Below are 20,733 nucleotides of genomic sequence, written 5' to 3' on the forward strand. Positions count from 1 at the left end.
AGAAGGCCCTCTGCCTGGTTTCCTGTAACCTCACTTCTTGCAGTGAGGGAACCACCAGAAGGCCCTCGGAGCTGGACCTCAGTGTCCTTGCTGAACAATGGGGGTGGAGACGCTCCTTCAGGTATGCAGGGCCAAGGCCGTTTAGAGCAGGCATCCCCAACCTTTGGCCCTCCAGATGTTTTGGACTACAATTCCCATCATCCCTGACCCCTGGTCCTGTTAGCTAGGGATCATGGGAGTTGTAGGCCAAAACATCTAGAGGGCCAAAGGTTGGGGATGCCTGGTTTAGAGCTTTAAAGGTCAGTCCCAACATTGGACCATAAAGAAGGCTGATCACCGAAGAATTGATGCTTTTGAATTATGGTGCTGGAGGAGACTCTTGAGAGTCCCATGGACTGCAAGAAGATCAAACCTCTCCATTCTGAAGGAAATCAGCCCTGAGTGCTCACTGGAAGGACAGATCATGAAGCTGAGGCTCCAATACTTTGGCCACCTCATGAGAAGAGAAGACTCCCTGGAAAAGACCCTGATGTTGGGAAAGATGGAGGGCACAAGGAGAAGGGGACGACAGAGGACGAGATGGTGGGACAGTGTTCTCGAAGCTACCAGCATGAGTTTGACCAAACTGCGGGAAGCAGTGGAAGACGGGAGTGCCTGGTATGCTCTGGTCCATGGGGTCACGAAGAGTCGGGCATGACTAAACAACAACCAACAGTTTGAATTGTGCTCGGAAATGTACTGGGAGCCAATGTACCAAGACCAGTGTTATGTGGTCTCGGCGGTCACTCCCAGTCACCAGTCTAGCTGCCACATTCTGGATTAGTTGTAGCTTCTGAGTCACCTTCAAAGGTAGCCCCGGGTAGAGCGCGTTGCAGTCTCGGCCGGCGTACCAGATGAGCATACACATTTTATACACGTACCATTGTATACAAATAAACACTGCATGTGACCCATTTCAACTCCGGCTGAGGCTGCCGCCATTTTCATTTCGTATGCTGGGGCCTAGAAGTCAGGAGCTATGCCAAGTAGAGACTTAACCATTTCGGATCTTCTCATGTTCCCCTCAGAAAGAAAGGACACACATCATTTTGGGGTCCTTCTTGATTCACAGGGCTTTGGGGGAGTGTCATAAATGTATACTGAGAGGAGGAATAGACAGTGGAAGCAGAAACAAAAGTCAGAAAAATGATCCTGACTCTTCAGTGTAGTAATTCAAAATAGTGATCTGTTTGCTTTGTTTCTTTTTTGGAGATGTGCGTTGGAGCAAGGAGCATCGTATATTCAGAAATGTTTGTATATATTTATACGCTCTCTTTAAAACAACCACAAAAGGATCATGGTTTTTCTATCTATGTGATTAGGAAGCACTATACAGTGGTGCCTCGCAAGACGAAAAGAATCCGTTCTGTGATTCTCTTCGTCTAGCGGTTTTTTCGTCTTGCGAAGCAAGCCCATTGACGGATTAGCGCTATTAGCGGCTTTTAGCGGCTTATCTGCTGATCAGATCAGCTGATAAGCAGCTTAGCGGCTTAGAAAAAGGGGGGGGGAAGGGGAAAAAAGCAGCAGGAACTCGCAAGACATTTTCGTCTTGCAAAGCAAGCCCATAGGAGATTCGTTTTGTGAAGCACCTCCAAAACGGAAAACTCTTTCGTCTAGCGAGTTTTCCGTCTTGCGAGGCATTCGTCTTGCGGGGCACCACTGTACAGGAAAAGTAGGTTTAGTTACTCCTGATTTTTAAAAAAATGCTAGAGTCCTAATGATTGGTGGTTGATGAGCGTCAGTTAATTTTTTACTGTATGTTTAGCTTTTTGTTTTATTTCCAGGGCATAAGACATATAGATCACTTTGGTTTTATTTGTCGGGAATCTGCGGAACCTGGGATCAATCAGTATGTTTGCTATGTGTTCCAGTGTGCAAGCGAATCTCTGGTAAGTCACTACTCTTTACTGTATTCTTCCGTTCATCTAGCGATTTGTATCTAAACTTCAAAAATGTGGTAAGATATTTGTGTTCCCTTTTTTCTTTTTTTTTCTTTTTTTTGGACAAAGGCCAACTCCATAGCGTGATCTCCTTGTGACTCTTAGTTCTGGACAATGGGGGAGGGGAAAGCAACACAGGCTTCTAGTCTTTGTTTTCCTTCCCACATCCTTGTGGCAGTAATTTCACGTGCCAGGGCACATTCGGCAAATATTTCATACCCATTTTGAGCAGGGTAAGGAAGCACAGCTCATCTCCCTTTTCTCTTCACCAAGATATGGGCAGCGACATCATCACAAGGCCAGGAGGAAAGACCCTGGGATTCAAGAGTCTGATGCTGCAGTAGTAGGGGAAATCCCAGCGGGGGAAACCCCAAAGAAACCCCAACAGTACCCACCCAAAGTACTATAATCTTAAAAGATTTTAATAGCTGCCTTCCCCCCACGACCAACACCCATAGTTGCAAAAAGGGTATCGCTTGTTCCGGTGCCTGATTGACATTACATCCTACATGCCTCACAAATAAATTAATACACTAGTTTATGCATGCACAACTGCCTGCGGAGCTTCTATATCAGCAGGACAGAATTTTATTCTGTAATTTCAGGTGGTGAGAATGGCGCCAATTGTAACCAAAAGCTGTTTTGACAGAAGAGTCAAAACAGAAATCTGTGCCTAGGCTCCTGTGCCATTTAAGGCTTTGAACGTTTAGGATCTGAAGGATAAAGATGATGTGATCTTTGGAAAGAGAAAATTGCACAGCCACCAAATGCTCTGCTAAATCCATAGACGAGGGCCTCGCTTTCCTTGCATGGCAAATATTCTTCACAAGAAAGCTGTGGAAGCGTGTCCAAATGCAAAAAAAGAAGTTCAAAGCACACTAGAAGCTACTGTAAAAAGCGAATCTTGTTCCAGATTTTTCCAGACTTGAGGTCTGGCTTTCTTAAACGGCACAACATAAAATATAAGGAAGGGAAAGGAGATACTGAAAGGCTTCTTTGCGGGGCATGAAAATGGATTTGAATCTGTATACCACTTGAGGGGAAGCCTTGTAACCTCTGACCCTTTTCCTGACAGAGAATGCAAAGTTTGCCCCCCTCTAACGTGGGAGAGTGTGGGAATTTTGCCTGCCTCTATTTGCGATTGTGTCGGGGGGGGGGGGAGCACGGCCCAGACTGCCGTCTGGAAACAATAAAAGCTGGCGAGCTCTTCAGTTGGTTACTAATAAGTTGGTAGCTTGTCTTCAGCTCCTTTTAGTCCCACTACATAAAGGCCCAGTTCTCTAAATTAAATTCTATCCAGGAGTAGGATTTAATAACTTCATTATGCTTATTGGAAAAGTTACGTTTCCGATCCCTATTATCAAACAATTCAGCTGTGTTAAAAAACAAAACAAAACACAAGAAAAACGGCACTTGTTTTTTTAGAAAACAACAGCAACCCAAATGTGAAACAGAGCCTGCAAAATCAGTCTAATTTTAACAACCCATTTAAATGAAAATAGGACACAGGACACTGGCAGATTCTTCCACAGACGCTGTAGTGAAATGAAAGGGTTCTTAGCCATTGTGTAACTCCTATTCCTTTCTGTAGGAGCATCACCTCAGTTTGCTGTGCTTTTTTATTTCTAATGGTAACTCAGCGGTTTGCTAGCTAGATTGAAAATCTAGTGTCTGGTTTTAAATATGTATGTATGTATGTATGTATGTATGTATGTATTTTTATGTAACTGGTATTAAAATGCACGCCTAGGATTCATTGGATTTTAATCCTCCCTTTTCAGGTGGATGAAGTGATGCTCACTCTCAAACAAGCGTTCAGCACGGCTGCAGCCCTCCAGAGTGCCAAGACTCAGATTAAGCTGTGCGAGGCCTGCCCAATGCACTCGCTGCACAAGCTCTGCGAAAGGATTGAAGGTAGTTGTGAGCCCTTGCTTGCTTGTTTGCTGAATCTGGAGCATTGTGCTTTGCACACAAAGGTGCCACGGGGCTTTGTTTTGCAGTAAGTCAAGCTTGTTTGCTTAGGGTGCCATGCTAAGTCTTCCAGTGTCCGTAAACGCCTGGTTAAAGCTGTAATTTACGTTAGATTGCCTTGCGTATACCATACCTGTGAGGGAATATAACTTAACTACCTGGACTCTGAGATCATCTTCTGAGGCCCTCCTTCGTGTGCCTCCTCCTCAAGAGGTCTGGAGGGTGGCAACACGAGAACGGGCCTTCTCTGCAGTGGCTCCCCGTCTGTGGAATGCTCTCCCCAGGGATGTTCACCTGGTGCCTTCTTTACACACCTTAGGCGCTAGGCACAAACCTTCCTTTTTAACCAGGCCTTTGGATGATCTGATTTACATCCAGTGCCCTTTTAAAATGTGTTTTTTTGGGGGGGGCTATTGGGTTGTTGTTTTTATTTTATTTTGTGGCTACAGGGTGTTACATAAATTCAATAAACAACAACAACTGCTTCTTGTAGAAATAAAAAAATTCCTTCCAGTGGCACCTTAAAGACCAACTAAGTTAGTTCTTGGTATGAGCTTTCGTGTGCATGCACACTTCTTCAGATACACTGAAACAGAAGTTGCCAGATCCTTCTATATAGTGGGAAGGTGGGGAGGGGTATTACTCAGAAGGGTGGTGGGAATGGGAGATTGGCAGGTAGCTGAGATGAGCCTGTTGACGACTCTTAACGACTGCAATAGGTCTTACAGGAAAAGGCAAGGGGTGAGAAGGTGAAAAATGGCTTAGTCATGTATAATGAGATAAGAATCCAATGTCTTTGTTCAGACCAGGTCTCTCCATGGTTTTAAGTTTGGTAATGAATTGCAATTCAGCAGCTTCTCTTTCCAGTCTATTTCTGAAATTCCTTTGTAGTAAAACAGCTACTTTGAGATCTTGTATAGAATGTCCTGGGAGATTGAAGTGTTCTCCTACTGGTTTCTCTGTTTTGTGATTCTTGATGTCAGATTTATGTCCGTTTATTCTTTGGCGTAAGGTTTGGCCTGTTTGTCCAATATAGAGAGCTGAAGGACACTGTTGGCATTTGATGGCATACACAATGTTAGACGATGAGCAATTAAATAGTCCCGAGATGGTATGTGTGATGTTGTTGGGGCCAGTAATGGTGTTGTCCGGGTGTATGTGCGTCAACAGGCTCATCTCAGCTATCTGCCAATCTCCCATTCCCACCACCCTTCTGAGTAATACCCCTCCCCACCTTCTCACTATATAGAAGGATCTGGCAACTTCTGTTTCAGTGTATCTGAAGAAGTGTGCATGCACACAAAAGCTCATACCAAGAACTAACTTAGTTGGTCTTTAAGGTTCCACTGGAAGGAATTTTTTTATTTTGACTATGGCAGACCAACATGGCTACCTATCTGTAACTGCTTCTTGTAGATATTTGGTTCTGTATCAAGAAGGCCCACCCACCTATTATAGGCCCCCTTCCTGTTATAAGGTTTTAGGATTCCTGTCACAGCCATAAATAGGGCATGTGCCAGATTGTCGCCTTTTAAAGGAAAGGAAGAGGGGCTGAATCCTATCCAAAAGAAGAGCTCTGCAAAATCAGACCAAGGTCTAGCTAGTCCGTTCAGTGGTGGCTAGAGAGGTTATTTTGCAAAACCCACACAACAATTCATGAAGGCAACAGCGTGTTCCCTACAGACCACCCAGTGGTGCTTCAGAAGTCAAATGGAATCCGTTCCGGAAGTCCGTTCAACTTCCAAGACGTTTGGAAACCAAGGCATGGCTTCCGATTGGAACGTTCGCAAACCAGAACACTCCCAGGTTTGCGGCATTTGGGAGCCAAAACGTTAGACTCGCAAGGCATTCGGGATCCAAGGTACAGCTGTATTTGGAATTCTGAAATATATGGAGGGGTGCATTTGGTTCCTATCCTGGCTGGTCATTCCACCTGAACGGTGCTATTTTCCTATATATTTGATGTCTATAGAGGCTCATCCATATTTCCTTTTGTGCTGTGTTTCTAGGCACAGCTCCAGTATTGTTGTGGTTTTTTGTCTTGGTGCTTTCCCCAGGAAAATCCTCATTTTAACACTGAGAGAAAAAACGCCCCGGTGCACCCATAGCAGCAAAACCGGGCACCTTCCTCAGCCCCACCTGCAACAAAAAACCTTTCTCTCCCGTATCAGTCTCTACAGTGCTGTAACTCTCCAATGGTTTGACCCACTCCCAAAGGCACACTTATATATGGTCTCGTGAACAGACGGATGCCAGCATACATACCACCGAATCGGGGCAAATGGTAGTCAGTGGGAAACCTGATTGCCGTTTGCTCTGATTCAGCGGCGAAACACGGGTTTTCCCGTGGGAAGCACAACATGGACCCTGTGCCTGGAAAATGCAGAGCAAAAGGAAGTCTAAATGAGCCTTAACTCATCCTGGGCAACAATTTCCATCAAAAGGATGACTCACGCATTTTAAGAACGCGATAGGGAAACCTTATTCAAAATGGAGGCCGTTGGAAGCTAGTCACTGTACTGACAGCATGACAAGGCTACCCACATGGTACTCCCCCCTCCCCACAGCCCAAAATAAAGCTTACTTTCTTCTATGCTGGCATGTGTTTATAGCAGAAGGACATATTTAGTTGTCAGCTCCCTCTGGTGGGCAGAGAAGTGTGCCAAGTCTGTTCAAGTGCAGCCCGTGACTGAAGCTGATGCTTTCTTCAAGAAAAGAAAGAGCTTTGTCTGGGGCGGGGAGCAGGTTGGCAGGTTCTGGAAGAGTGTATGTAGGACCTATAATCACCTCTCTCGAGAATGACTGACTGATTGAACGCTCAAACTGAAATCCTGCGGGACGCCCGGGTTTTGAAAGGGATACGTCCTTCCTTGGCCTTAAGAGAGAAGAGGAGGGGAAACCCCACTGCTGAGTTACGATTCTGCCCTTAAGCAAGAAAAATGCATGCAAAACAACAACAACTTTGCATTGATTTAGCTACGCCAACAGCTTAAAGAAGATTTCTGTCACATGTGGTGGGTGGGTATTTATTTATTTAAAAAAAGAACTGCTATATCTTGGAAGACTGTGCTTCAGTCGATAGAGGCATTCCAGGTGAAAGTAGGTACCAGACCTGGTGGTATGCTTGTTAAATTTTGTTAAATATTGGGTACCAGTGAAGGGGAAAGCCAAGAGGCTCTCGGAGCAGCCGAGAAAACGTTTCTCAAACAAAATCTTTATTAAAATGTGGCACACAGACAGAAATCACACGGTGCTCGTATGAAGGAGGCAATTCTGGCTGTCATCCTAATATGTCCCTGGTGTCATATCAACTCCCTCTCGAATCCTCTGAGGCAAAGCAGTGCATCTGAGAAGATGGATTTCACTTGACACGTGGCAGAGGCCATCTTCTCTTGCATCTGAAAAAGAGGGCCTCCATAAGATCATCAAGTCTAGTGCCTAAAACCACATAATCACATCACTGATGGTAGTTCTCTTTACCCGCTTGCTTGTTTGAGACTCCCCTTAAATTAAGAATGTAATAAGACTGAATTTGTAAAAGTTGTGGACCAGAAACTTTTGTTTTTAGCATAAAATCTGGGTTTTCTTGATATTATCATGACTTAATATACTGCACATTATTCAGTGTTAATGTTCTACAACAAGTATGGTGAGATGGTTTGTCAAATAAATATAACTTACCTGATCAATGTCTGCCTGCCTCTCTGTTGTTTTTTAAGGTCTTTATCCACCAAGAGCTAAACTTGTGATTCAGAAACATCTGTCCTCTCTCAGTGACAATGAGCAAGCTGACATCTTTGAGCGTGTGCAGGTAATAAACCGAACCGGTTGGCATTCATTCTCTGGGACGGGACTACAGGATCAAGTTGTTAGCTCAGAGACGCCAAGAATCAAAAGTACATTCACAAATGTATACTGTACTCCAAAGGCTTGTTAAACTGCTGTAAGCCACCCTGAATGACTGGGAAAACCCAGTCAGATGGACAGGGTATAAACATTATTATTATTATTATTATTATTATTATTATTATTATTATTATTATTCAGTGATGAAATGAATTTATTTTGATACTTTATTTCTAGAAGAATGAATTTTCTATTGTTTTATGAAAATCAAGTTGAACCAGAATTGCAGATATCAAATTTCCAAAAATATATTGCTTATTTCCCACCTAACAGAAAATGAAGCCCGTTACTGACCAGGAAGACAATGAGCTGGTGATCTTACACTTGCGACAACTGTGTGAAGCTAAACAAAAGGCTCACGTGCATATTGGAGAGGGCCCAACGGTAAGGCTCTTTATCCTGTTTTGTTGTTTAGTGATGGCGGAAGACATCTTAGAATATGAACCCAAGTGCTTCCCATCACCATCTTAATACCTTCTCTGGGGCTGCATCATACACCTGAGCATACATTTAGCTTAGTCCCAGTGAAATCCCTCTGAGTTAATGTATGGTCAGGCTAGTCAACTATGGCACTTGGTGGCAGTGGTTTCCAAAGGGCAATTATGTGTTGTGCCAATCAGTTTCATTGGGTGACCCTAAGCTCTAGCCTTGTGAGAGAGGTAGGAAACTCTAGCCTTGGGGTGGGACTTGCAAGTTGATTTCGTTTTCAGAATAAGGAAGACGGTGAATGATAAGTACCATAGTGTAGAAATTATTGAGCGACCATCTTGAGCATTAAAAGAATAGCTTCCTTTAATGATAAACCGCCTCTTGATTGAAATATTGTTAAGGCAGCAGTTAAGTTAAAAACTACTATGAAACAAAACTTGGCTATAAAACCCAGCAAAAGTTAACTATGGCAGAGCAGTTAAACCAGGCTTCCTCAACCTTGATCCTCTAGATGTTTTGAGACTACAGTTCCCATCATCCCTGACCACTGGTCCTGCTAGCTAGGGATCATGGGAGTTGTAGGCCAAAAACATCTGGAGGGCTGAGGTTGAGGAAGCCTGAGTTTAAGCCCTATTCAGTATTCTTTGCTCCTGTGTTGACAGAAGTCCCACCTACAGCTTCCCAAAAAAATGTTTTTAATGTGAACGCCTATAGCAAGGGAGCATGAGCCTTCATATTCATGCATGGAGACTTCCTGGAATCTGAAACCCTGGCTTTGCTTTTGGCGAATGAATGGCCAATGAATGGGACCTTTTGCTTTGGGGCTGAAGTACACAAAAAAAGAGTCACTACTCCCCTGTGGCCCAGCCACAATCCAAATTGTTTATAGCAACAACATCAAGAAATCAGCGACGAATTTTGCACCCCTGGTGTTGTATCTAGTTTGACCTGGTTTCCTTAAAGGTAAAGGGACCCCTGACCATTAGGTCCAGTCACGGACGACTCTGGGGTTGCGGCGCTCATCTCACTTTACTGGCTGAGGGAGCTGACGTACAGCTTCCGGGTCATGTGGCCATCATGACTAAGCCGCTTCTGGCGAACCAGAGCAGCGCATGGAAACGCCGTTTACCTTCCCACCGGAGCGGTACCTATTTATCTACTTGCACTTAGACGTGCTTTCGAACTGCTAGGTGGGCAGGAGCAGAGACCGAGCAACGGGAGCTCACCCCGCTGCAGGGATTCGAACCACTGACCTTCTCATCGGCAAGTACTAGGCTCTGTGGTTTAGACCACAGCACCACCTGTGTCCCTACCCGCGTTTCCTTACGTTGCACTAAAAGCCAAAATGTAGCATGTAGAAAAACTTAATGCAACGACACCCTGCAAATTTTAAAAGGCAACATGAGATAAGTGCACTTTTTTCTGTTTTGCACTTTGTATATCTGTGGGTCAGTTTGGCAGGGGTACATTTGCGTTGTCTTCTGTAGGCAACATTGATGACAAAGCTTGCCTTTTTGTCTCAGCAGAATGCCTCCAACACCACAGTTCCAGAGAACGCAGCTAGTGGTGGCAGATTCAAACTTGACATTCTGAAAAACAAGGCCAAGAAATCTTTGACCAGCTCTCTAGAAAACATTTTCTCAAGGGTAAGTTGCTCAGGAGCGAGGACTCCTGGGATGTAATTGTCCATAAGATCATTGTAACCTTTTGGATATTTGATTAGATTCTTCCTTGACAAATTCTACCTATTTGGGCCTATTCTTTTTTGCATCCCTCTCTTGAAAACTGAAATTTGTGTTGAATTGTACAGATCAATTAAGTTCATTAAGTTGTCTTTGCAACAACTACTACAGAAATAAGAATTAATTTCAGTATGGCAAATGGTGGTCTGTTGGGGGTGCTGGTATTTTGCCTGTTGTGAATGTATTGTGCCCTACAGGAATATGCTTCTCTATTTATTTATATCACAAAATTTATATATTACTTCGTAGTTTGTTTGTTTTTTAAAAAAGTGATTTACAAAAAGATAAAACCAATAAACCAGATTTTTATTTTTTACAATACATTAAAACTTGCAATAAGTTTAAATGCTAAAACAGATTAAAATTCACACCAGCTTTTCTAAGCATCTGGGTAGACTTGACTAAACTTCCAAGTTATAAAAAGGTTGATAAAATAATTAGCTTCACAAAAGTTAATACCAATTAAAACTTGGTTTAAAATCATGTGATCTGCAGAGCTCCGGAGCCAACTTTCTGAGCTGACGCCATCTTAACCGGAAGTCACTAGAGATTCGACTTGACTAAATAAGAATGTTTTTAGTGGATTCAGAAAAGAGTTCAGTGAATCCACCTGCCTGATATCTAAAGGATTGGGTTCTAACAAATGTGGAATGGGTGTTATGGGGCACTTGTAGCACTGTTAATTCTGCACATCGAAGCGATCGAGTAGGGCACATAAGGGGTAAGGCAATCTCATAGGTACACTGGTCCAAAGTTGTTAATGGCTTTAAATACTAACTTTAAATACTAACTGGGCCTTGAACTTGGCCTGGTAGCCAATTGAACATGGGTGTTCTATGCCAAGGGATGTGGCTGGCACTGTGGTCTAAACCACAGAGCCTAGGGCTTGCCGATCAGAAGGTTGGCGGTTCGATTCCCCACAACAGGGTGAGCTCCCGTTGCTCGGTCCCTGCTCCTGCCAACCTAGCAGTTCAAAAGCACGTCAAATTGCAAGTAGATAAATAGGTACCACTCTGGCGGGAAGGTAAACAGCGTTTCCGTGCGCTGCTCTGGTTCGCCAGAAGCAGCTTAGTCATGCTGGCCACATGACCCGGAAGCTGTACGCCGGCTCCCTCAGCCAGTAAAGCGAGATGAGCACCGCAACCCCAGAGTCGTCCGCGACTGGACCTAACACAGGGTACCTTTACCTTTACCTTTATTCTGTGCATACAAGGGCTCACTCCTGTCAGCAGTCATCACCATGCTCTAATTAATTTAATTATACAGAGGCAGCGCTCTGCTTTAACTGCATCTTCTAGATCAGCACAAGGCAGTCATAGAGCACGTATTGAGTGTGTCATTTAACATCTGCATGTTTTGATATTATTATCGAATAGGTATTAATAATTTTTAGGAGGTTTAGTGGCATAGGTTGTATAATGCATGGCTTGAAGCTGCATATTTTAACATGAGTAGCTTGGACGGTAAATCACTTTGTATGTAGGTCGGATTTGAAAGTTAAAATTAACTCGGCACAGTGCCTTCTGGAATTCCGTTGCTTCCAAACGTGGTTGCTGATGGGTCACATAGTCTTAGAGGCTTGCATCCAGATTCCCTCTCTTGCTTACTTAATTAGGCACCTTGGGAGAAGATAGCATGGCATCAAAAGCAACAAACATGAGGAAACCTCAAGAACAAAAATTGGGGGTGCATTTTGATTGGCGAAGGGCAATCTCACTCAAACTGGAACTTTTGGTTGATTGATGGCAAGCATATATGTTGCAGTTCAGTAAATATAGCAAGGAATCCAAACCGAAAGGCAAGGTTGACCCTGAATTTTAGAATTTTACTCCTAAACTGGTATCTTCCCCAATATAATATTGGAAACTTTGTCTGCCCAGGATGCTAGATTTGTTGTTTAATAGACAATATATGGCCCTGGGCAGCAAATAGGTTTGCAGAAGTGCCATTTTGTGAAGAGATTAAAAGTGGTAGAAGATGAACAACAGACAAAGCTACCATGCAATGAGACACCCGAAATGTATTTAGTTTCAAAAATAAACAAAAGTTGAGGCTTCCACAGTTGCAAGCTCATATCTCAAGTGCTGAGATACGAGAGGGAAGGGGTTGTCTGGCAAAAATTGTTTCCAGTTGACTGAATAAATACAACCTATTAAACTCCAGGTTTCATAAGTATAGCATATTTCTCTTGTCTTCAAAGCATGCCATACTCTGTTTAGGGTAGCTTATGAACAGTCAGCACATTTTTTTGAACATTGAAAGGAAATCTTGATGCTTTCCTGAAGCAAAATCCTGAGCCTCTTAAGAATTTCATTTATATCTCCTGCTGTTTTGCTGCCAGATAAATATTTTCTTCACTTAAAAAGAGTTCTGTTCAACAGGCCTTAGTAGGTATAGCACCAATGCTCAGTTACCTTGCAAGGTTAATGACAAATGGAGGTGTCATCGTTAAGGGTCACTTCTGATAAGTCTGACCATGAAACTCAATTTTGGGATGAAAGCACAATGGCATCCAAGTTCGCAAACATGGCTGTGGAGGGTGGGATTTGCATGTGTCCCAGACGTTCCTACCATTCCTACCTAGATGTTTCTGATTGCCTACTGAAGTTGAAGCAGCCCTCTGTACTAAGCCCCGTGGCTTGGATCCTGTGCTTCACTCCTATTCACAGAAGGGCTTTTGAAGCAACAGGATCCCGCTGGCAAAAAGAGAGAAGGCAGTTTCATTAAGTACCCTTACCGCACCTTCTATGCTGTTCTGGGTGTAGTGTTAGAAACTCAGATCTATTAACTAGGCACCAAATAAATAATAATAATATATATATATATATATGTTTTGGTGTCTTCGGGTGTCTTCCCGTGTAAGAGTCGGGGTGTCTGTGCGACGTTTCGACGAGGTCTCACTCGTCATCTTCAGGCTGGTGCTTTCGGCTTCTTGTTACTGGAACAGAGCAGAATCTGGTGTTTGAGTTCCTATAAATACTGTTGAGGGGTGTGGTGTATAGCCTCCAACGTTCTGGGCAGAGAGGAAGTTCCTAGATTAGTGTGCCTCTTCTTCTTTTGTTCCTTAATTACTTGAGGGATATCTTGAGTGATTTCATGAGTGATATTCTGAATACCACTGGGTGGGTCATTAAGTGTAGATTAGTTGCTAAAGCTTTTGTGTCTTGACCTCTTGAGCTTGTGAAGAGTTTTTCTGAGAAGATGGCTGTGCTGCATTTAGTTGTGTTCTGGCTTGGCTTCGTGTATAGGGGCGAGCTGTGGTTTTGTGCCTTGTGCCAGCCAGATCTGTGTAGGGATTGCAGGGGGGTGCAGCATCCGGAGGTGCCACTATAGTTTGGCTACTGGATGGAGTCTGTAATATGTCTGTGGAGAGGGTCTGGGTTTGGGTCTGGTGTGGTTGATTGGTGACGGCGTTCTGTGTGCCTCTGGTTCTGGTGTCGGTTTTTGTGGGGAGGGCTAATTTCCAGATGTCTGGCAGGCGGGACGTGTCGTCACGCTTGTTCATGTTGTGAGGGTGTTTCTCTATCTCGATGGCTTCCATGATTATTCTCTTGTGGTGATGTTCCATGTTAAAGAGCAATTTGGAATCTGCAAAAGAATCTGGAATTTGGAGAGCAATTTGTTAAAGAGCAATTTGGAATCTGCCAGACATCTGGAAATTAGCCCTCCCCACAAAAACCGACACCAGAACCAGAGGCACACAGAACGCCGTCACCAATCAACCACACCAGACCCAAACCCAGACCCTCTCCACAGACATATTACAGACTCCATCCAGTAGCCAAACTATAGTGGCACCTCCGGATGCTGCACCCCCCTGCAATCCCTACACAGATCTGGCTGGCACAAGGCACAAAACCACAGCTCGCCCCTATACACGAAGCCAAGCCAGAGCACAACTAAATGCAGCACAGCCATCTTCTCAGAAAAACTCTTCACAAGCTCAAGAGGTCAAGACACGAAAGCTTTAGCAACTAATCTACACTTAATGACCCACCCAGTGGTATTCAGAATATCACTCATGAAATCACTCAAGATATCCCTCAAGTAATTAAGGAACAAAAGAAGAAAAGGCACACTAATCTAGGAACTTCCTCTCTGCCCAGAACGTTGGAGGCTATACACCACACCCCTCAACAGTATTTATAGGAACTCAAACACCAGATTCTGCTCTGTTCCAGTAACAAGAAGCCGAAAGCACCAGCCTGAAGATGACGAGTGAGACCTCGTCGAAACGTCGCACAGACACCCCGACTCTTACACGGGAAGACACCCGAAGACACCAAAACCTGCATTCCTGTACCCGTGAAAATCTACGAAAGCAAATATATATATATATATATATATATATATATATATATATATATATATATATATATATATATTTGCTTTCGTAGATTTTTTTTCGTAGATTTTTTTTCTTAGATTTTATATATATATATATATATATAAAATAATAAAAAATAAGCCACCACTCTGGGTGGCTTCCAACAAATATTAAAATACAATGGTCTGTTAAACATTAAAAGCTTCCCTAAACAGGGCTGCCTTCAGATGTCTTCTAAAAGTCTGATAGTTGTTTTTGTCTTTGACATCTGGTGGGAGGGCATTCCACAGGGCGGGGGCCACTATCGAGAAGGCCCTCTGCCTGGTTCCCTGTAACTTGGCTTCTCGCAGTGAGGGAACCGCCAGAAGGCCCTCGGCGCTGGACCTCAGTGTCCGGGCAGAACAACGATGGTGGAGACGCTCCTTCAGGTATACTGGGCTGAGGCTGTTTAGGGCTTTAAAGGTCAGCACCAACACTTTGAATTGTGCTCGGAAACGTACTGGGAGCCAATGTAGGTCTTTCAAGACCGGTGTTATATGGTCCCGGCGGCTGCTCCCAGTCACCAGTCTAGCTGCCGCATTCTGGATTAGTTGTAGTTTCCGGGTCACCTTCAAAGGTAGCCCCACATAAAGCGCATTGCAGTAGTCCAAGTGAGCGATAACTAGATCATGCACCACTCTAGTGAGACAGTCTGTAGGCAGGTAGGGTCTCAGCCTGCGTACCAGATGGAACTGATAAACAGCTGCCCTGGACACAGAATTGACCTGCGCCTCCATGGACAGCTGTGAGTCCAAAATGACTCTCAGGCTGCACACCTGGTCCTTCAGGGGCACAGTTACCCCATTCAGGACCAGGGAGCCCTCCACACCTCCTTAAGCCAGGGTTGCAGTTGCCAAAATGGAATGTCTGCTTGCCATTTGGGGGCAAAGCAGCTCTGAAGTCTTAGCTTTCAAATGATGGGCTTGATTGTGATTAATTCTCATTTAAAGATCTGGGAAGTGCAGATTACAACCTTGAGTTCTGAGAACTTAAAGAAGAAAAGTCACTTGATCCAGGGACAGTCCACACACACACACACACACACACACACGCTATTTCCAACCTCTTTTTCTTAATGGTGACTGCTGTTGCTCAGGCTGCACAGAAAAAGCATTTTGGTTCCTGAAATTCATTCCGATTGTACAGATAAAATATAACTGATAGAATTCTATAAGATGGGGTATTTGTGTGTGAAAACAGTCCAGATCCAATGATCCCCAGGTGGTGGAGATACCATCCTGGTGCAAGTGGTTAAAAGTCAGGTGCAAAATGCGCCTGGCGCCTAGCTAATTTCGGACACTGGATGGATGGCTCCCTAACCCTGTGACATAGAATTTCAGGGGTTTAGTGACAGGAAAGGGGGAGTCAATGAAAATTGCCTTCCTATCTGTTCTCTAGTGGGAGAATCCCATGAACAGATTTCTGCTTATGGGATCAGAGGATTCCAGACTGTATCCTTTTTTGACACATGAATGCGCTAGAGCACGTGTAAGTTGCACAGGATTTCAGTTTTCAAGTAAGTGTGCCAATTTGGGGTTGGTTCACAGCACGTTCCAACTTGGATTTCTTTATCAAGGATATTTCTTCAGCATGGAATTAAATGGCTTGCCTTTCAGCACTTGACAGCTATATTGGTACCGATAGTGCTAGAAGCACATTCAAGCACCACAGCACATTCAAGCACTCTGTGCTATCCTTGCCAGCTTCCCCAAAGGAACTACAAAATGGGAAAATTCCCAAATTCCCACAGGCTGCTTCTGGCCTCTGCAGGCTGTCGCTGAGCCGTTAACGCTCCAGGCGAAATCCTTTTGTGAATTGTTTTCCTGGCTCCCTTGTAGCTGAAAGTAAGCTGCTGTTTGTGAATTGCAGAGAGTGGGGAATGGGATCTTAACAGGTGGGATTCTTTGTTGTTATTCCGTAGGGAGCTAACCGAATGCGCGGCCGGTTGGGGAGCATGGACAGCTTTGAAAGGTGCAACAACCTTACTTCTGACAAAGTAAGTAACGGGCTTTGCGTGCGTGGGGGTGGGGAATGAAGTGCAAAATTATGCTGGATATAGGAGTTTATTTGGGATTTCCTTAAAAAAAACAAAACTTGCGAGAAGTTCACTTTCTGATAAAATAGCTGATTATGGTTTGCTGACTATTTACTTTTACAGGCAAAACAGAACAATAAGTAGCCTAATAGTGCTTGAAAACTGCCCCTTACCTTGTAAGCTTATGGCTGGTTAGAGTCACTGCCTGGCAGCCCAGCAGGGAAGAAGGTGTAAATTGGAAGAGTTAGACATTCGATGGCTTGGGGGGGAAACAAGGAGCAGTGATGCAAGGCAGATATTTTATTTCTTGATGAAAAACATTCCATTTCATAAATTCATTAGTCAAAAACAATGGGTGCCAACTGCAGATACATATTAGGAAAGGCTGAGTTTTTAAGCTTTGTAAACACAAGTAAAACAGAAGTCTGAATCAGGTCATTCTCTAGGGGGCAGAGGTGGGGAACTGGCCACCTTCCATGGGGCAAAAATATTTGGGCTTGAAATGCAAGGCCAGTGGAGGGGGTGTCCTGGAGAGAGGGCTCCGTTTGGCCTCTGGGCCTCAGGTTCCACACCACTAGTGGAAGAGGATCTTTAGTTAGCTGAGTTGGTTAGCGCATGGTGCCGATAACGCCACGGTTGTGGGTTCAAGCCCCATATGGGCCAGCTGCATATTCCTGTATTGCTGGGCGTTAGATTAGATGACTCTCAAGATCCTTTCCATCGATTCTAAAATCCTATGAGTGTAAATAGAATAATTCATTGCCAATTGGAATGAAAACTACTTAGGGGAAGTAAGCATGTAAAGCAGAAAAAACCCTGAAAGCCCTTGTTTATCCCAGTTGATACATGTCTCTTAAACAATGACATTTTAAATCTGTCATCCTTTGCCGTTAGCCTGCCCGTGCAGCATGTGTAAACAGCTCGTCGTACACTTTCCATTGATTTCCTGTTTTACATAGCAATTCCACACACACACACATTATTATTATTATTTCTCCTCCGAGAGATGTGGAAACAGAGCGGTTCTTTTGACTTCTAATTTTCCTGTTGCTCTTAATGCAGCTTTTTATTAGCAGATCCCTCTTCCAGGAAAGAGCTCTGACAGGACAGGAAATCTGTACATGATAGGCCGAGAAAAGAAGCCAGTTTTGATTGGAACCCGGGCTTGAAAATGTAGTAGCAGTGCCAGTAAAGTATTCGGATTCTTTTTTGCGGTATTGTTCGCGAGAGGTCATGGCAATTCCAGGGGCAAAGGATGTTTGGCATAGTTTCTAATTAGCATACAATGGGTTTGCTTTCATTTTTTTTCCGCCCAGGAGGAGGAGGCTCAGTTTCATCTCCTCTCCTGTTAACTTGCAGGGATTACTCTGACATTCACTGCGTAGTTATAGGGTGTAAAAGGGGCGATTCCTGACTGTGGCTGACTTCTTCCAGGAATGCTCTTCGGGGGAATCTCCTTCCACGACACCCCCGGCTTCTCCCATATCCTCTGCTTGGCAGCCGTTCCCCGAAGAGGATTCCGATTCTCCCCAGTTCAGGAGACGAGCTCATACCTTTAGCCACCCACCGTCCAGCGCCAAAAAGAGGATTACTTTCCAAGACGGAAGGTCTCAAAGTGTCAAGTCTCCTCTTCTGAGACAGAACTCTGTGGAGCATAGCAGGTGAGTTTTGAGCCAAGCTGTTGCATAGGAATCTTGTAGGCTTGTCTGAATATCTTTTATTTCCCCATTATTATTTTTTGATGGAACAAGGGTAAGAATCTTGGAATAGTTGCCTGGGTTTTTCATTCTATCTCAGGCAACCGGAGAGTAACAGTTTACAGCATGATCTTCAGTATATTTTACTCAACAGTAAGTTCCACTAAGTTTAGTGAGACTTCTTCCTGTGTAGGGCTTTGCATCCTACAAATAGAGATTGAGTTGTTGTTGTTGTTGTTGTTGTTAATAAAAACACTTGCATTCGACAGCTGTAAAATATCTGAAGCAGTTAGGTGCTTGTAATGATGATGGTCAACATTTTATAAATCAGAAAGCAGCTATAGCCAGCCAATACAAATATGGGTATATAAAGAGCTGCTTTTTGGATGTGGCTCACTCTTCTGCGCAAACCTCTTGAAATGAACGGAAGATGCACAAAAGCGACTGGACCCACTGATTCCTGGACTTTATTTATGTAAATCTTTAAGGCCTTTAGTGCTTTGTATAAAGTAAAGTAACAGTTTTGTTTAAAAGAAGGTTTGCCTTGTTTTTTTCTAGAGTTGTTTTTTTCTAGAGTTTTTTCTAGAGTGCTTTGTTGCAGTATAGATACCTTTCTCTTTCCACCATTCAGGGATTTACAATACAGTGGTTTTATTTCAGACTAACATTTTGAGGGTGCTTTTCTGTCCCAAAATAACTCTCAAAGCAGCGTAGAAAAAATATAGTTTTAATTATCTTGGGGAAAAATATTATTATGTAAGAAGAAGCAAACATTGAACAATGAGGATTTTAAGCAATGCAAAAGCAAAATCAGCAACAGAACTGTTCTGGCACCTCTCAGCCAGGAGAGGGGAGCAGAGACATAGCTCACCTAATCTCAGAAGGACATAGACTAAGTGTAGTCTTTTGATACTGGAGGAAGAGGAATTCCCAACAACTGCACTTCCAAAAATGGTGGGACAAAGGGAGGATAATAGGGAACAGGTGGTTCTTTAACTTCATTCCCAACCTATTTAGGAAGTTACAAAATTACCAGTACTTTTGGATCAGGCTTCAAAACAAGCTGGAAGTATTAAATAATTTCTGAGTGACACGTTCGCAAAAAAAGGTGCCCCCTTTCATTCTCTCTGGCCACTGCCTTCTTCAGTGGCTGCAGCTTTTGAGCAGTCAACACACAGTGCATTGCTGCCGTTGAACATGGATGTGGCCAAGGCATGTAAGACAACAGCCAAAGCCTCAGTACACTTTGAGTAGCAGGCAGTGTCACCATCCAGATATTGAATAATTCCCATGCAACAGCTGCAGTGTTTAAGATGTGGTCCAGTACTTGGAAGTAAGTCTCATTGAACATGTAAAGGATTGCACCTTAAGTCTCCTTAAACGCCTTCAAAACTAGAAACATAATAAGTTCAGTTAATTTAGGTGGTTTTATTCGTAATCCTAAGCAGAACGTCCCCTTGAAACTGCAGAACACCTTACCTTCATGGAACAATGTGCAGAGGTGAATTGCGGTCCTCATGAGCCTCCACTGCAGACAGTGGCCATGCAATTTCAAGGAATCACAATACACCAGTGTTTCCCAAACGTTTTTGGGCAACGGCACACCTGTTTACCGGAAAAAAATCTCGCGGCACACCACCATTAAAGCCCCGCCCCGTGACGTCAGCGCGCAGCGTCACGCCGGGAGGGACGCACAAAAGTGAACGTTTTTTCCCTTCCCCTTGCCGGGGTGGGAGGAGGCAGCAGAGCGAGGGACTGAGGGACGGCGGCAGCTGAGGCGGCGGCGGCTGTTGTGGTGGTGGCGGCGATAGCGGGCGGAGGAGGAGCCGTCGCCAGGAGTTGCTGCTGTTGCTGCTGCTGCCCAGACATGCCGGCCTCCTCCTCCTCCGCTGTCTCGCGCTCCTCCCTTTTGCGCGCGCTGCCCCGCCGCTCGGCACCACCACCGCGGAGCCGCCCCCGGCTCGACGCGGATCCTCGCCGCCTCTCGCCGCCTCTCGCCGCCCGACTCGCCCGCCTCCCTCCCACGGCACACCAGCCGGTGTCTCACGGCACACTAGTGTGCCGCGGAACACTGGTTGGGAAACACTGACACCCACTCTGCCAGGCCTGCTGAGGAGATACATGGTGGTGCCATTTTAACTCTTAGGAGGGCAGGATGAAGGCTTGGATTCCAAATAAACCCCCCTGAACCATGTAGTCTTAATTCCAAGTCACTTTTTAAATTAATTGAGATGAGAGGATTCATGCAAAGAATGAGCTGGGTTCAGGGCACCTCTAGCTGAGATCCCCCCCTAACATCTAGGGTAGAGAAAGCAAGCATTTTTCAAGTGTTTAATGTACCAAGCCTTTTTGTACTGTATTTCTCTGTTGAAATGACTGAGACGGCCATTTATTCATTTATTTCTAATTGTACAGTCAGTCCCACAGCCAGACCAGTTGTAACAGCAGCCCTTGCGGTTGAGATTCTTTCTTATAGAGATAGGTAATCCATTTTTCCCAGTTAGTGCTAATTAACACCATCGCCAAGTTGAGCTTCCCTTCATCCAGTGTTTGTGACCAGATCCACAATGGATTGCAGTGTGATTGAAGCCAGTCAAGTTGTTTCATC

At 44.3% G+C, this 20,733-nt stretch overlaps 1 protein-coding gene across 2 annotated transcripts in view; it reads left to right on the plus strand.

Moving 5' to 3' along the window:
• Window positions 1-20,733, plus strand: part of TBC1D4 (TBC1 domain family member 4) — a 106,338-nt gene that overhangs the window by 55,748 nt on the left and 29,857 nt on the right. The window contains exons 4-10 of one of the 2 annotated variants that reach the window (XM_082221374.1): window positions 1,824-1,928; window positions 3,761-3,893; window positions 7,670-7,761; window positions 8,130-8,240; window positions 9,809-9,931; window positions 16,315-16,389; window positions 17,863-18,089. In XM_082221374.1, the coding sequence (XP_082077500.1) occupies window positions 1,824-1,928; window positions 3,761-3,893; window positions 7,670-7,761; window positions 8,130-8,240; window positions 9,809-9,931; window positions 16,315-16,389; window positions 17,863-18,089 (866 nt within the window). The remainder of the gene's footprint in view (window positions 1-1,823; window positions 1,929-3,760; window positions 3,894-7,669; window positions 7,762-8,129; window positions 8,241-9,808; window positions 9,932-16,314; window positions 16,390-17,862; window positions 18,090-20,733) is intronic. The other variant, XM_082221375.1, reaches the window with a different exon arrangement.

This window comes from Podarcis vaucheri (genome assembly GCF_965113315.1).
Source record: "Podarcis vaucheri genome assembly, chromosome: 4".
NCBI classification, from domain to species: domain Eukaryota; kingdom Metazoa; phylum Chordata; class Lepidosauria; order Squamata; family Lacertidae; genus Podarcis; species Podarcis vaucheri.